The sequence below is a fragment of the Chanos chanos genome, chromosome 13 (assembly GCF_902362185.1).
Source record: "Chanos chanos chromosome 13, fChaCha1.1, whole genome shotgun sequence".
In the NCBI taxonomy this organism is placed as follows: Eukaryota; Metazoa; Chordata; class Actinopteri; order Gonorynchiformes; family Chanidae; genus Chanos; species Chanos chanos.
In genome coordinates this window covers 12,207,545-12,223,283 of record NC_044507.1, presented here as the reverse complement: position 1 = coordinate 12,223,283, position 15,739 = coordinate 12,207,545, and the positions used below count along the sequence as shown (strand labels likewise).

Here is a 15,739-nt window from a genome sequence, read left to right as displayed (position 1 = left end):
ATCTGTGTCATAGGCTGTGTTCTCTAAGCACCTGCCCACATTTTTTTGCTGTCAATCACTGTCATCTGGAATGGAGTGACAAGCAGAACTTTCCATTTAGAAATCTGTTGAGGCCATGTGAATTAGAACCTGTCAGCAGCTTCCAGCTGGATCAACATCGCATTGCTGTCCACTTTCTCTTTATCAGATCTAGTTGACTCTGGCTGCAGGACAAACAGCAAACTTAAAATACTCTCTAGAACATCTGAGAGCTACAAAGCCTGTGTAAATGTATTTTTAATGTATTTTGAGCTTTACCGAAACTCGTGGCTTTCCGTGAACATTGTGATTACCATCAATAAACTAATTTGAATCAAGTCACAAGCAATTCAGTAAAGAACCAGTACAGCTTCATCTGTTTCTGTTAAGGTCAAAACAAAGGAGACAAAGTGCTTGTCTCTCTCACACACACACACACACACACACAAACACACACACAAGCGCAGCCCTAGTAAAGATCCAAACATGGTGATGTTCCTGGCTAATCATTAACCCCCTCCTCCCTTGACCAGATGACAGCCCTAAAAAAAAAACAAAAAAAAAAAAACATTTATTTTCCTTTATATTCATCTAGTGCTTTTACGTCACAGATGTTGGCTGTGCTCTTCTCTCCGTGCGGCCAGCTGGGTTTGGTGCATGATGTGGCCGTATCGGTCGATTTGCATGAGCCGCGTTTCCCCACGTCAGCTGTCATCTGGGGAAGAGCTGAGCTCCGGCTCGCCCTGGGGTTTTGTTTTGCATCCTGATGCATCGCCGCCCAAGAAACACTCCACCTGCGCAGGCAAACCCGCGCCGTCGAGAAAAAAAAAAGCCTATTGTTACGTAACTCGCTTTCCTGTCCCTGAACTCTCTCCCTTATTGACAGCTTGAGCAAACACCTCTGGGTTAATACAAAGCTTTGCCCTGGTGATATGAAAACCTGTCAAAGAGAAGAGAAATGGTGAAATGAAAATGGCAATTTCAGTTGGTATAAATGTCGAACGTCTGTGAGATAACCGCCTTTTTTTCATAGAAATGCGTTAACAACAAGGTGATTTTGGAGCTAAAAGCAACTGTGGAGTTTGAAAGAACTTGTTTTAGAACTTTGTGTAACTACAGTTCATCTTGTGTCCACAGAACCCTGTGCTTTATGTTAGTTGATTTATCAAAGTGCCCTTTATGTAGGTCACTCTGGATAAGAACTGAAGTGTTGAATCTCTGAGTTAAGTATGATAAGTGGCTTAAGGCTGCATGAATGGGGGGTTCAGTAGTGAAATCTGCCTGTTCCAGCCCAGAGCGTGGAGCTGCTGTGAGGAGACAGACCAGCAGGCCATGCTAGGGCCGTAACTCACACTGGGCACTGAGTTACAGCCAGCTACATTATCTGGAGTGTTGAGAAGACAACTCTGTTACTGTGAGTGATTTAACTTCTGTAGCTGCCCCAAACAGAGACGGAGAGAGACACACAGGAGAGAGAGAGAGAGAGAGAGAGTGAGAGAGAGATAGGAAGAAAACTGTAGTGATATGAGAGATTTAAAAAAAAAAAAATCAACACTGGTTCAAAAATTTGTGTTTGGGTAAAACTTGCTGCCAGCTTTCCCTTTTCCTCACAATCTAATTAAACTTCTAGTTTTAGTTAAAAAAAAGAAAAAGCAAAGAAAAACTCTATGTTTTCTCTTTTGATCTGTTAAATCACACATAGTGTACTGATTCAGTCAGTCAGTTGATACTGTCTTTGTGCTGAGACGTGTTATACCTTCACATTCGAGACAACTTTTGACCAGAGCATGACCTTTAATACACAGTGTAGTTTCCCTGGCGTCATGATGTTCTATTGAGTGGTTGTTCGAGGACCTGCTCAGTGCTCCATCACTTCCAGTGTTATTTTCAGCCTCCTTACAACATGCCAGGATGGCTCTGGCTCTTTTGTCTGGGTGAACTGGCTCCAGTGGAAAGCACCCCGGCCGAGACAGGTGTTTCCCCTCTCGATCCCCGCTTGAGACAAAACAGACAAAATAAGATGTGGACAAACGACAACTGTTTGGTCTCATTTTTAAAGTGGGTTTTGTGCATAGATCACTTGTACAATCCTGATTCAGAACTGTAATCCAAATGTTAGCTGGGTTGTGGGTAAGGCTGCTTGTTTCAGCATTTCTCTCATGAATAGACATTCCAGATTTGTGTCCTTACCATTTTTTTCACATGTCCCGACAGGTGCATATATATAAAGATTTGACGGACCTTAAGAATCCAAGGTTGTCTTATAGTTTTTTTCTTTATGAATCAGAGATTGTTTGGTAGTTTTTTTTGGGTTTTTTTTAACCAAACGTCCATAATTTGTTTTGAAACAGCCTTTAAACTGCTCTCATGCTCTATCAAATTATAGCTGCGGTTACATTCACTTGCACATGTATAATTTAAGGCTTTTTTTTCCCCCCTCTTTGTCATACTGCAAACAGGAATGTTTTTCTGTGCTCGCGGTGCCAAAGAAAACCTTACCTTCTTTTCCCCATTTTTCTTTCTCTTTCTCCCTTTTTTGTTTCATTTTCATTATGTTTTATTTTATTTAACATCGGCCTCAGGACACTCGATCTCCATTAAGGAGATTTGCATAAGCACCAACGGTTCCCCTCTCTCAGCCCTTAAAACAAAAGCGATGGCGGTGGGTGATCTGTGGTTTTTTTTTTGTTTTTTTTTCTGCTTGCTCAGATAAAGTCCCGACCCGCGCGGGCCTCTCTTCTCCCCTGTGGCCTGCCCTGCAGCTGCTGAGCCCATGTCCACTGGCACGGAGATAAAAGTCTGCCTCTCGCTCTTCCCGGTCCTCCGTGACACGGCCTGACCGCAGCTCAGTCTCACACGCTGCCATTAGCCTCTGAGCGGGCACAGTGACAGTGGGACTCCACAGACGCACACACACACACGCACACGCACACGCACATGCAAACCAACACCCCCGAGGCACAGAGAGCTGCGAAACGCATCACCAACACTTAGATTACTGATTTATGAGCGCCTGACAGCCCCCACTCCGCTGCCCCACCAGTTCATTTTTCTCCAGCTTTAAAGAGGAACCAGGATACATCTAGTAAAGACATCAAAACCAAGGGAATGTGTTTGGTTTGGACGCGCATGGCTTTCCAGGGGCCGCGGGCCCAGGCCTTGGCAAAGGCAGCCAACCAGACGTTCTCTCCATAGTTCCAACAGCCTTTGAATGAACAGTTTTATGATTTGTTATATTTGAAACGTTGATTTGTTGTATGTTAAATATTTGTGCCAGGAGCTAAACGGTTTGAGCTTGAGGAAACTGAAAGTGATCAGTGCTGCTGCTTGTCGAACCGCTTGAACCCAAGTGTGTGCAGACTCCTTAATTCAGTTTAGTAAATTAGGTTCTTTTGGATGAATCTCTCTGATGATGCCATGTTCATAAACAGTTCAGTGGTCGCAAGAGAAAATGCAGTCACTTCATTTTTCTTTTGCCGTTTGCCAGAAAACAGTAGATCTAAGCAAGACTTTTGACACGGGGCAGGAAATGCAAACTGGACATGAAATGATAGGATCTAATCTATGCGATTTTACTCAGAAATCATGTGTCGTTTTGAACTTTGCGAGAGCTGAAAGAACATAATGTTGTTTGTTCTCTGTCTGTGAGAAAAGTCCGATCTTTGGTCATTTCCATTGTGCAGGCTTTGAAATGCCAAGCGTCTTAGTCATTTTATTTGTTTGCTTTGTGTTGTGTGTTGGTGCTTTGTGTAACAGTGTGGAAAAGACATTGTACCCTCATGCAAGAGTCCCGTGGAAAAGGCTGTTTTTTAATTCCCCCAGTTTTTTCTTTTTTTTCACTTTAAGACTTTATAGCCGAGAGATCTTAAGAGCAGATACTTCTTTATAGCAGAGAGAAGTTTTTTTTTCCTCACATGAAGAATTAAAGTTTGGAGGGAACTGCCACGGCTGGGCACTTTTGGGGAAACTTTGACCACGCAGATATTGATTGCAGTGACCTGAGTCGTGAACTGTTTTTTAAAATATAGGTCAAAAGCCCAGACTGACTCTCTGATGAACTTTTAACACAGCCTGACTGCCTTGAGGCTTACAAGTCCTACCATTACACTTTGTGTGTGTGTGTGTGTGTGTGTGTTTTGGGGGGAGTGAACTTTGCAGTGTGTTTGTTTTAGTGGTCTTGATTGGCTGCCCATGTAACCACACACTCCTTCAGGCCCAGATATACAGGCCATTCATTTACACATGCCGCTTGGCGCCAGCTCTCAAACCTCAGTCACACCTTTGAATGTCTTGCTGCATGGAACGCACTTCAGATATCCATCTATCTCTGCTTAGCTGTGCTTCACAATTACACCGGCAAAACGTCAATGATGAACTGTATTAACCTTGTAAATTGGCCGCTGAGTACATTCACCTGAACCCTCGGCCTTGTTCGCTGTAATTAGGGAATTGGTGTCATTAGCATAGGAATAGTATTGTACAGATTGCTAAGGACCACCGTCCCTCTTAGTTTTAACCCAGAGGACACTCTGTTTTTGGCTGCTATCAAAGATCAACAAATGTTTGAGAAGGACCAAACCCCCCCCCCCACCCCCCATTCTGCGGTGAAGAACTGAAGTTAGGCCCTTGCTCCTATTCTGCTGATGTTCCACAGACAGTCCGTGTTGACATTCCTCGTGAAGAATGCGTGCTCTGTTTTGTTTTGGACGTGGGACAGTAAAAAAAAAAAAAAAAGAAAAAAAAGGCAGATATTACCCGGATAAAGTACGCTGGACGTTATCTTCACGTCTACTCTTGACGTCTAGGTTATCAGGCCCCTGCTGTCAGCGATAAGAGGGTGACGTGACTAATTCCACGTAGAGGCGTGGGCCGTGAAAGGCCAGAGTCCCTTCAGTATAGTGTGCATTCCTGTGTGGAGAGGTGTAAGTGTGTGATAGCTCTGTCTCTACTGGCATCCTTCCTGCTCCATTACTCTCATGTTAAGGCCAGTGAATAGCGTTATCTGTCTCTGCAGCCGTTTGGCAGGCTCTACCAGGGATGGGGCTAATCTGCTAACCAGTGGTGCTGGATTAGGGTGGAACAGATTGTTTTTATACTATTGAAATTGTGTATTTAGTATAAGTTCCGTGGTTTGTGTTCCTGGAATTGTGACTCCAAAGCTTGTTTCTTTGCTCTATTAAGTTTGCTCTATAAAGATTGTTTACTTTTTTTTGTAGTCCTCCTTTCTGACTTAAGGAAAGAAGGAGAGAGAAAGAGAGAGAACAAATAGAGGCGGAATATATGCAAAGAAAGATACAGGTAATCGGAAGTGGAGAATTTGAAGGGGGTTGTAAGACCAGTAAGATTGGCCCACAGGAGCATCTCACCCACTTCTTTGATCACCATATCTCCTGTTCTCTCTTCTTCCCTCTCAGTCAGCGTGGAAGAGAGCCCTGCTAATATTTCACAAGTTCTAGCTGGGGTGGGGTGATCGCGGCAGCCACAATAGCCAACGTTCCCGCTCGGTGGAACAATGGACTTTGGGAAAGGAAGTGTCAGAGGGGGCCCAGCTCTGGTTCTTGCTTTGTCCCTGACAGCCTGACTGCACACTGTGTCAACAGAACCCCACTGCCACCACCTCCAGCCCCTCACCCATGTCAGGGCCAGGTTAGACGTGACAGCTCCTGGAGGTCACACTCACTCTCACACCCAGAGTTCCGGTTCCAACAGCTTCCTCCTTTCCGAGGCCTCCTGAACATTAGTGCCCTTCCTTCCACCCCATCCCCCAACCTCTGTTGGAATCTGATGGAATGAACCGGAAAAGTGGCTTACAAAGAGAGGTGCAATCCTCCCACGGAGAAAAACAACAAGTAAACAAAGCAGGACCACCAAAGCCATTGGAGGTGAACTGAGATGAGGCTTGTCTCTACCCAGCCAAGCATGAGCGTTTGGGAAGACCCCTCCCCCCCATTAATGGAAGACTGACGTAGTGACAGAGAGGGAATAAGAGAGAGCGCAAAAGCCCTGAATGTTGACGCATGTCATTGAGGAACTTGAGCTTGATAAAGACCAAGCATGTAAAGTGCTTTAGAAGTTCAGCCTTGCTGAAGATTATCCCCTCAAGATAGTGTTTAGATCTTCAGTAGGCATAGCCAAGGCATAAGCTCTGTGATAAAACACATACTTTTTAAAACATAGACCCTGGAGGGTCAGAGGCAGATGTGCTGACAGGATGTGGCCATAAACTAAAGTACAGCCTGGCATAAACCAGTGTTAGCTTCCTGTGATGTAATCGGACAGGTGCACAACTCGCTGCTTGGTTGTCTAGTTCAGGTTTGTAAGCGGCAGAAATGAAAACACAGACTGTTTTCCCGCCTTAACAGATAATGTCTTGCAACTAACCAGGAAAGTTCAGCATGCGGGTCAAGATTGAAGTATGAGGAGACGGCGCAAAAGGAATTTTTTTTTTAAGTCTTTGCCGTAGACCTCACAAATATATTATTCAACAAACAATCCTTATCTGTTGCAGGTGGTCTCTTTCTGGATTAAGCCTACTACACTATAGTGCCCATCAGAATTTACAATTTTAAATTTTAGAGATGGACTGTCCTCATTTTGGTGTCGCTTTATGGCTATGTGCAAACACAGCAGGGCACCAGTAAAGCTTTCTTTGTATACTGTCATTTTCTCCGATAAGGCCAAACGCCACAATGCAGAGAAGCTGTCGCCAGCTTCATTTACTTAGCAGATAAGAGGGGCAGGATCCGTCCTCCTCCTTCCTTAGCTAAACACACTCTCTCCAGGACCCCTCTATTCCAGTGCCAGGGAACCTGGACTGGAGCCTTGCTGTGAACTCCCTGGAATCTGCCACCTCTGGTCTGCATTTGGGATTTCCGCTGACATTCTTCTATCTTTAAAACAAAGGCCACCCACTCAAATCTTCAAACGTTGCTGCTACAGATGCTAAACAATCCCACCCTCAGTCTGTAAGATGTGTAAAAAGGTTCTCTTCCTTCCCTCTAATCAACAGACAAGGTTGACTCCAGTAGCAATTACAGAAGAGGAAGATGTCTGTCTATTAGGCCATTGTCGCTTTATGAGGTCATGAAAAACTTGTGAGGGCATTTTCCCATATGAGTTCGCAAAGTCGGCGCAATGGAAAATCACAGTTTACAGGTCAGACATAACAAGCTGTACATTCAGTTCACAATGCTTTACTTCATTTTGGTGATTGGAGACGTGGTAGCCATGGCAATCCGGAGTGTTTTCTTTTAAGATTCCATTGTAAGCATCATGAGGCAAAATATGGTTAGAGACAGATAACAAAACCTTATACAGCTGAACGAGACAATCCGGCATGTCATGATTTAAAACAGTCACGCAGATGGAGATATTACTGCCTTTGTCTAAGCAGTATTTTTGAATAAATAGGAGTCTAACTATTGAAGGCTAAGACATAGATTCTCAAGAAAGTGCCAGCTTCACTGGGAGTCCATGCTTGAGATGCTTCCAAAGAGGCTCCATTGCCTCCTCAGTGACATCACTGCCCTGTCCATCATATCACTGTCATAGGTTTGGTCCAAGAATTCACTTGCATGTACAAGTTAAGCAAACCAATGAAATGTAGAAGCTCCAATATGACACGTGTGGAACTGCTGGAGTTCATTTGTGTTTTCTTTTTTTACTTTTTTTTTTTTTTTTTTTTAAACAAGGACTTGCTTGGAAGCGCATGATATTTTCCTCCAGCAGTTTCCACCTCTGAATATGAACTGAGAAAGACTTCTTTGCCTACTTTGTGAAACTTCAATGCTAGGAGAGCCAGAGAAAAATGATGATCTGCACTTTTTCGATATTTACTGCTTGGTCCTTGGTCCTGCAGAAATGGAGAAACTATTCAAGGCGTTCCCTACAATTTTTTTCCCCCCATTTTATGGATGCACATATAATTGCATAGTTTTTTTTTATACTGGTAGTGGTTATCTAAGTTTAGTTTGAGGATTTTCTTTACAACCATTTCAGATTCAGCTTGTTGCTCCGCAGTAGCGGGCCTATACTCGGAGAGGTGTGTGCCATCCAAGAGGGAAAAACTCGCAAACGGGCAGACTGTCACAAAATCTCCCAATGACTGTTGCATTCTTGTGGCAAAGAGGCAATACTATATTATACTTTCCCCTTTTGGAGTTTTTCTTTTTTTTTCTTTTTTCTTTTTTTTTTTCAGGAGAGATTTTGTTAGACTCTTACCAATGTAGTAACCAGAACAGGCGGAGTTTTGGCCCTCCATAAACAGCATCAAAAATAGCTTTGAACAAATGTGCTGCAGATGAAAGCTTGGTGGGGACTTTTTTTTTTTTTTTTTTTTTGCTGCAGTATTTAGCCGCGTTGCAACCGCTTTCCATAACCAGCCAAAGGAGAGAGAGAGAGAAAGGCCCGGCTTACTAGTCATACGAGAACAATGGGATGTCAGTATGACTCATGAAAATGGAAAGCTGTTTTTCAGAGAAGCTTCATATTGAGAAGTCATTCAACTGATCTAGAGGACCCAACCATTTGGGTTAGAGGTAGGAAATATGAGGATGATACCCTTCAAAATGAAATTTAGACTTTTTTGTGAAGTTTCCGTGAGGAAGACATGAGGTGCTTCAAAGTATCTCATTAATTATCGTAGGTAACTTGGTTTGCGAAGAGGCCCTTTCAGGAGGGGAGGGACAATGGTATAAGGCTTCACTTCAAAGACTCTTTTTGTTTTGGTCACTTAAAAAGAGCCCTCTTGGCCGTGACAGGACCATAAAGAGAGCAGGCCGCAGAGCCGTCACCACGTCTGCGTGTCGTGGGCGGATCCGGAGTCTGCGGTTTCGCTCAAACTCCAATCCGTATCCCCTTCTGTGACTTGCCCTTTGACCTCAAGGAACTCAGATAACAAACACAGGCTCCTAGAGGTCATCACTGGCTGACTCACCTTCGGCGCCTGGAGGCATACAATAGCAGAGGACATTGTCGGGGTTCCTCTAGCCCTTTCTTTACCCATGAAATTGTGAGAGTGGCCCAGCCACTGACTGAGTTTTGATTCTGTTGTTCTCAGGTCTGCTGAAGAACGAGAGATTCAAGGGTTAGGGATGAGTTTAAATAAAAGAGAAATGCCAACTGATTTTGTCCCGTGCTCGTGAAACTTGGAGAATGTGGAAAACAAAAAGTCATATACAGCATTGAATGTGTGTTCTCTATTTTTAGCTGATGCCAGCAATAGTCCAGAGTATTACTGTGTTTGTGTGCCCTTATCTTAAACTGATGTTGTAGCTGTAGTCACAGTGATGGGCGTGTGTGTATATATGTGTGTGTGTGTGTGTGTGTGTGTATGTGTGTGTGTGTGTGGGGGGGGGGGGGGTTGTGTTCTCTCTCTGAATAGATACTCATTGAAAAGTTGAGCTATTGTTGTTGTCATTCATTGAATAGAGGAATCCTGCTGTAGTCTGTGGCGTCCTATCCTGTGGGGTGCTTGTCCATAGATTGACTGATAATGTCTGATAGGCAGCGAAACCTTTGCTCTATTGGCTATCAGGCCCTCTGTGCACTTATCATAGAGACTGCATGGCTTCTGTCCTGCAGTGCCAATCGACAGCACTGTCTCCTAGAGCTAATAGCCTTAAGGCTACAATAGCAATAGATCAAAGGACTTAGTGGCCTCATGAACTCCCGCCTCCTTATACACACACACACACACACATACTTCTGTCCTCTTAACAGTGAACTGTACCCTGACCTGACCACAGGGGTCAGAGTAAGGTCAAAGGTTAATGAAGTGGCGTTTTTGTTTTGCCTGGAAAGGGACAGTGTTGTTCAGTTGGATGGCTCCTGGCTGGTTTACTGGAATGCTTTCAGCATTCAGAAAGCAATCTTGTATCCCAGCAATGGCTAGCCAGTCGCACTTGCCACCTGTGAGGGTGTCATCTGAACTACCAGTGCTCATCTTCCTATGCAGCTGGTGTGGACTATGCCAAAACATTAGTCTGTAAGAGTCTCATTCCCTCTAAACTCTTGAATTGAGGGCCTCGTGATTTTGTACATGTGGAGACAGAGTCTCACTTTAGGTGTGTTTGTGTGTGTTTTTCCATTTGTGTATGTGTGCAGTAGCAGACAGCCATGAGATCTGCCTGACAGTGCTAAGGTTAATTAGAATTTTTCCTCTGTGCTGATGTGTGCTCTGCAGCAACATACACACACACACACACACACACACACACACACACACACACACACACAGGCATTTGGTCATGCATCCCCTATGCATTCCTCAGAAGCAGATGAATGAATGAAGATACTGTTGTGACAACCCATAAACAGCACGCTCTCATTTTAGGGTCATGTGACCCATGGGAGAGTGGCTGTGTGGAGGTTGGATCCACTCCCAGAACCTCATCTACAGAGGGGAAGGGGGAGAGTGATAGTGACAGAGAGGAAGAGAGAGAGAGAGAGAGAGAGAAAGAAATCTTTAAAAGAGAGATGGAAGAGGGGGGTGACAGAAGGGAGCAGTCTTGTGGTATGATGATGAAAAGCATAAATCACTGATCTCAGACAGTGTTTTTCAGAAACCCTCCCCCCTGGAACCCCCACAGAGTTCATGGTTGTTGTTGTCAAGAGAAAACCCCATTGATTTGGTCTACCATTGGCTGAATCATCATTTGACAAGTAGAAAATAATTTGATAATTTAGTAAAATATGTGAAAAATGCTTGTTGGTTCCTCTAGTGGACTGCTACCGAGTGGCTGACGTCCTGATTTACTGATCTAAACAAATCATAAAAAAAAAACAAGCATTCTTTGATTTGGGTATTGCATAGCCGCTGCTTTCTGAGTTTCAGTCCAAATCTCTCTTTGTATGGAATTCAGTGGTGTTCCGCTCACTGAAATACTCAGTACAGCTCAAGATCACCTTCATATGTGGATTGAATACAGTGTCTTGAAGTTCATTTTAACCCTTACCCTTTGAATCCTGTTTTTCAGAGTTGTTGGGCTCCACCAAGAGACTGAACATTAATTACCAAGATCCGGATGGGTGAGTTTTTTCTTTTACTGTGTTCAGGACTGCTTTTTCCCCTCTCCCTGTCTTTGGAAAATGTGTTATACCGGCTTTGTGTTTCATCGAGTCCTACGCTTTTGTCCTGGGCACAGTCACACCTTTTCTGCTAAAGAAACACAAACACGATATTTGATACATCTGTCAGGAGTTGCCACTGCCGTGAACTTTCCTTTTCATGCATTCTGTTTTCAGTTTCTTTATTATTACTCTGCGGAACCAGACACACCACAGCCCACAATCTCGACGGTCACCCTGAGCTGACAGCGAAAAAGCTGATGTTGTAATTTTGGCTTGCTGTGATTATCATATTGTCCGAGTTACTGGAAGCTCAGCTTGCAGTTTTGTTTTGTCTTTTCTCCTCGTGCAGATGTATTTCCTTACCGTCTCGGTTATCAGTTTTCCCACTCCGTCTTCATTTCTTCAGTCTAGTTTTGTCTGACACGTTCATCTCTGTTTCTTAGGAAATATAACATGTACCTTTTAAACAGAGCTTGTCCGCCAAGTCAGTGGGTTAGCACATACCCAGTGAACAATCTTAGCTCAATGTTTTAAAATCTGGTCGAAAAAGAGAAAGTTTGGTTTCTTGAAACTGATGCCTTAGATTCACTCCATTTCTCTCTGTTTTGTTTTCAGTAAAAGCCCAGATACATTACCTTCTGGTTTGTCTCAAAGCGACAATGCGTTCATGCCCCTCTTAGCCCGGTGAAACACTCATCTGCTCAACAGAACCACTCAGATGGGTGTAAAATGGTCAAGTGAACAGGATGGTGACCTCCATATATCAGATTCAAGGCTTCAGTGACATTTAAGTGTTTGTTTTCACAAAGCCCCCCCCTCTCCCCTCTCTCTCCTCCCTTTTTTTTTTGAGGCTCTTTCCAGAGAAGGAAGGATATTTAGAGTGGAGAAAGAGGGGAAGAAATGGTTTGGGAGGTTAGCAGGGGGGCGTCGGGGGAGGAGAGGGTTGGGGGCATGACCATAACTGATTAGATAGGAGTGTTTACAAAGGCTCACACTGCTCAGAGCTACGATGACAGCTTGTGTATCCGCTCATTCTTATGGTAGTTAAGGCACATTAAACACCAGGGGAAAGGCCGCGAGTGATGGACGATAGCGTGTGGGAAATGAATGTAGGATGCGCTGGAGCTAATCTGGGAGTCGGTGTAACGCTGGCATGTAAGGGACTTCCTCATGACACGGGGGTAAAAAGACGTGGAAGAGAGTTTTCATCATAGGTCAGGGCTGTTGGCAAAAGGTGTTAACGTCATATACGAGGGTGGTTTGAAATGAAATGTGCAGTTCTTCATGTAACGTAAAGTCATTGCGTAAGCACATTGTTTTTGAGATCCTTTCTAGTCCAGTAACTGTAGCCTAACTTTTTTTGTTGTTTTGTTTTTTGACTGTATTGAGAAGCGTCAGAGCGCTTTAAACTGCTGATGAGTTAGGAAAATTAGGGAGGATGGCCCGGGCCCAGATTTTGGAGAGAATTTGAAATGGGCCAGATCCCGGTCCCCTGTGGCACCCCACCGAGTCGGTGAGTCACCTCAGGTGACAGACCTGTACCTGTTCTCAAAAGGTTTAAAAAATAATTGTCCGCTCAAATTATTGTCTAACCTCGACATCATGCTCCAACACTCAACTCTCCAACTCTCAATACAGCCAAAAACAGAAACCAGCTATTCATGAACCTGCCCGAGTAGCCATTTTGGTTTTTGTCTGTACTGTAATGTTTTAATGTGTTATTCCACAAGAACATAATCATTTGAATGGATAATGGTTTTGAACACGTTCTGCTTATTTCATTTGAATCACCACAGGAACGTGTGCTGTCATGTCTAAACCAATCAGACACTCTTTGCTGCTTTAAAGAAGGTTCACTGGATTCAAGAATATATTAAACGCTGCGCACCGCCAAGATTTTGCCTGGAATGGCGTTATTATTAGCAGAAAAGAATTGTTTTTGAGATAGTTGGAGAAATACGTGCAAGGGAGAGATGTGTGTGTGTAACAGTGTGTGACCCTGGGTTTATCGTGTAAAAACCTGCATGAGGTTATGGGTAATAATCTGAGTCATCCGTGCGTAGGCAGAGATTTTAAGGGGGTTCAGAGGAGCCGTAGTGCAAACACAGAGGGAGAAAGGCGTGTGTGTGCCACTTAATCACTCACCCTAAAATTGCATAATACTTCAGCGCGTTTTTCTCATTGTGCAAGCATTAGATTCTTCTCAGTGTGGAGAATTGCCAGTTAAAGGAACTAGAGAGAAAGACGACAGGAGTGAGAGAGGGTACGAAAAGAAAAAAAGAAAAAAAAAAACTCTTGAGCAAACAGTGGCAGTGTAACATTTGAGGTTCAGCTTCACTGTGAGACAAATTTGTATTTGAGGCTCCTTTGACTTTCCAGGGCACTGTTATGGGGATTTGTGTGGGATGCGTTTCCATGACGAAGGGCACAGTAATGGAGCGTGTGAATGGGTATGCCAGCGAGAGAGGGACTGGTCTGAGCTCTGTTCTTTTGTCCGGCAGGCCCGGGGCTGCCAGGATCTGTCAAATTCAACCTGACGTGAAGAAAATAGGGGCAAAAGCAGACATGGACCCTCGCTGAATTCTGGGAAATGGCCCCCGGTTTGAATTTGTGGGGGTAGCTGGAGACTGTTAAGCCCCATATAAATACCATTTGTAAACTCTCATTATATTACACGTTGTTGAAATTGTCTTTGCTGCAGTGACTGTCTCTTTGATTTATGTGTGGACCAGTACATAATTAGTCAAAGTAAAGAGATGAATAAGAATATAGTGTAATTCAACATATAGAGCAATTCACCCTTAGCCCTTTTTACACTGAGTGTGTAGATTTGAATGAGATCAGATGGTTTGCGGTTGGAATCCCACACCCCCTCCCCCTCTCCCTTGGCTCACCTGTGCTGTTCGCTCTTAAATGGGATTTGTAAAGCTGTGTTTAGATGTGTTTGTCAAAATGATTAGTGCTGAAGTCAGACTGGGCATTGGCCTTTGCCCTCAGGCAGAGTTTTGCCGTAAGGCGGGCGGATGGATAGGATCAATCGGACAGGTCCCCCTGTGGAATTTGACACTATCAGCAGGAATGTCATTTGACATGGATATGATATGCTGTAGGAAGTGCCTAAACCTTTCCATATTGCCCTGCAGAGAGTAGGGCTGGGAGAGTTTGTGCCGTGGACGTTCCAGTCTGTGGTAATGGAGAGAGAGGGAGAACAACAGAGAGTGAGGTTATCCTGACTTGGGATTGGGGTCATGAGAGTCTTCTCCTGTCTATCTTCATCTTTTGTTTGCATTCACCATTGATTCTTTCTCTCTCTCTTTCTCTCTCTCTCACTCTTTCTCATGGAAGACCTCTAAAAATAATGCAGTTGGTTTTTTTTTTTCAATAAGTATATGGATAAAAGTTTTCAGAAAGAGAAAGAGTTGAAGAAAACAGAGAAAAGGGGGAATTGATAGGCCACACATAGACGGATGCACCATAGAGCGAGGGAGTGTGTCATGTACGTGTGACCCTGTACTTTTTTTTCTATGTGTCTTTTCTCCTGACACACCCCATATCTGAACTTCCCCGGGCCCAATATGAATGCCACCCCCCCCCCCCCAAACACACCCTGCGTGCCACCCATAATTTAAGCGGTAGTAGACCGGGAGGCAGGCAGCCTCTGTCTTCTCCTCCCTGCCAGTTAGCCCAGGGCGGTCTTGACTCGACATTATCTGCCGTAACCTGCCTCTCTTGTTGCGGTGCCATGGAATGTTCTGTAATATTGTGGATTAGAACTCTATGATACTGATGAAAAATGAAGTGTTGGAACGTCTTGACTTCATGTTCTGACTCTGCCCGTGCATTGATAGAGAGTAAATGAGCTGTTTTTGATACTTTTGTTTATCACGAGGTAGCATTTTTTGGGGCTCTGTAGGACTTCACTGTCACAAATATGGCCCACTGTTAAGGTTTCTAAACATGACAGATTTTGACCCTTGATCAATTTTGGCCTTTGGTTAGACAAAGTGAGCTTCAGTCTGATCATTTTTCTTACAGAGACCTGATTGTCTATTGAAAAAACGTTAACTAGAGATTCACACGCTTGTCAAGCTGCTCCACATGTATGTGAGTTTCCATCATACAGAATGACATGATGTTGTGTGTGTGTGTGTGTGTGTGTGTGTGTGTTTATCAGCATAGCGTGTGACTTTGACACCAGGCTGTGATTTTGCAGTAAAGAGAGGCCCTGGGAACTTCCATGGCCGAGCGGCTCAGTGTTAGTTCTGTCTCCTGTTCTTGCCTACAGCACCAGCTGGGTTTGTTCTCTCAAATGATCAGTTTTAGTCAGTGCATTAATTAAGTCTGGTGCGCTTCCGTTCTCTTTTATCACCTTGCCCCTCCTCACCTTCACTCGCTTATTTGACCTGCTTGGCTTTGTCATCCTCACATCTCCTCCACCGGCTCCAACAGAACCGCGTGGATGTTTTACAGGAAAGAGAGAAGAAGAAAGGTCAGCCCTGTCTGTGTGTCTGAGACAGTCGCTCACAGGAAATGAACGATTTTTTTTTTCTCTCTCGTAACCCCATACAGATTCCAAACAGTTTATCATCTGTTTTCACTGTGGGATTTGTTTTGGTGTTTCCTTGTGCGTGCAAGGTGTGTCAGAGAAGAG

At 44.1% G+C, this 15,739-nt stretch overlaps 1 protein-coding gene across 2 annotated transcripts in view; it reads left to right on the top strand.

Moving 5' to 3' along the window:
• The window catches only part of LOC115826250 (CASK interacting protein 2), a 48,258-nt gene that overhangs the window by 10,034 nt on the left and 22,485 nt on the right, over window positions 1-15,739 (top strand). For both annotated transcript variants that reach the window (XM_030789994.1, XM_030789993.1), the window contains exon 3: window positions 10,995-11,046. In XM_030789994.1, the coding sequence (XP_030645854.1) occupies window positions 10,995-11,046 (52 nt within the window). The remainder of the gene's footprint in view (window positions 1-10,994; window positions 11,047-15,739) is intronic.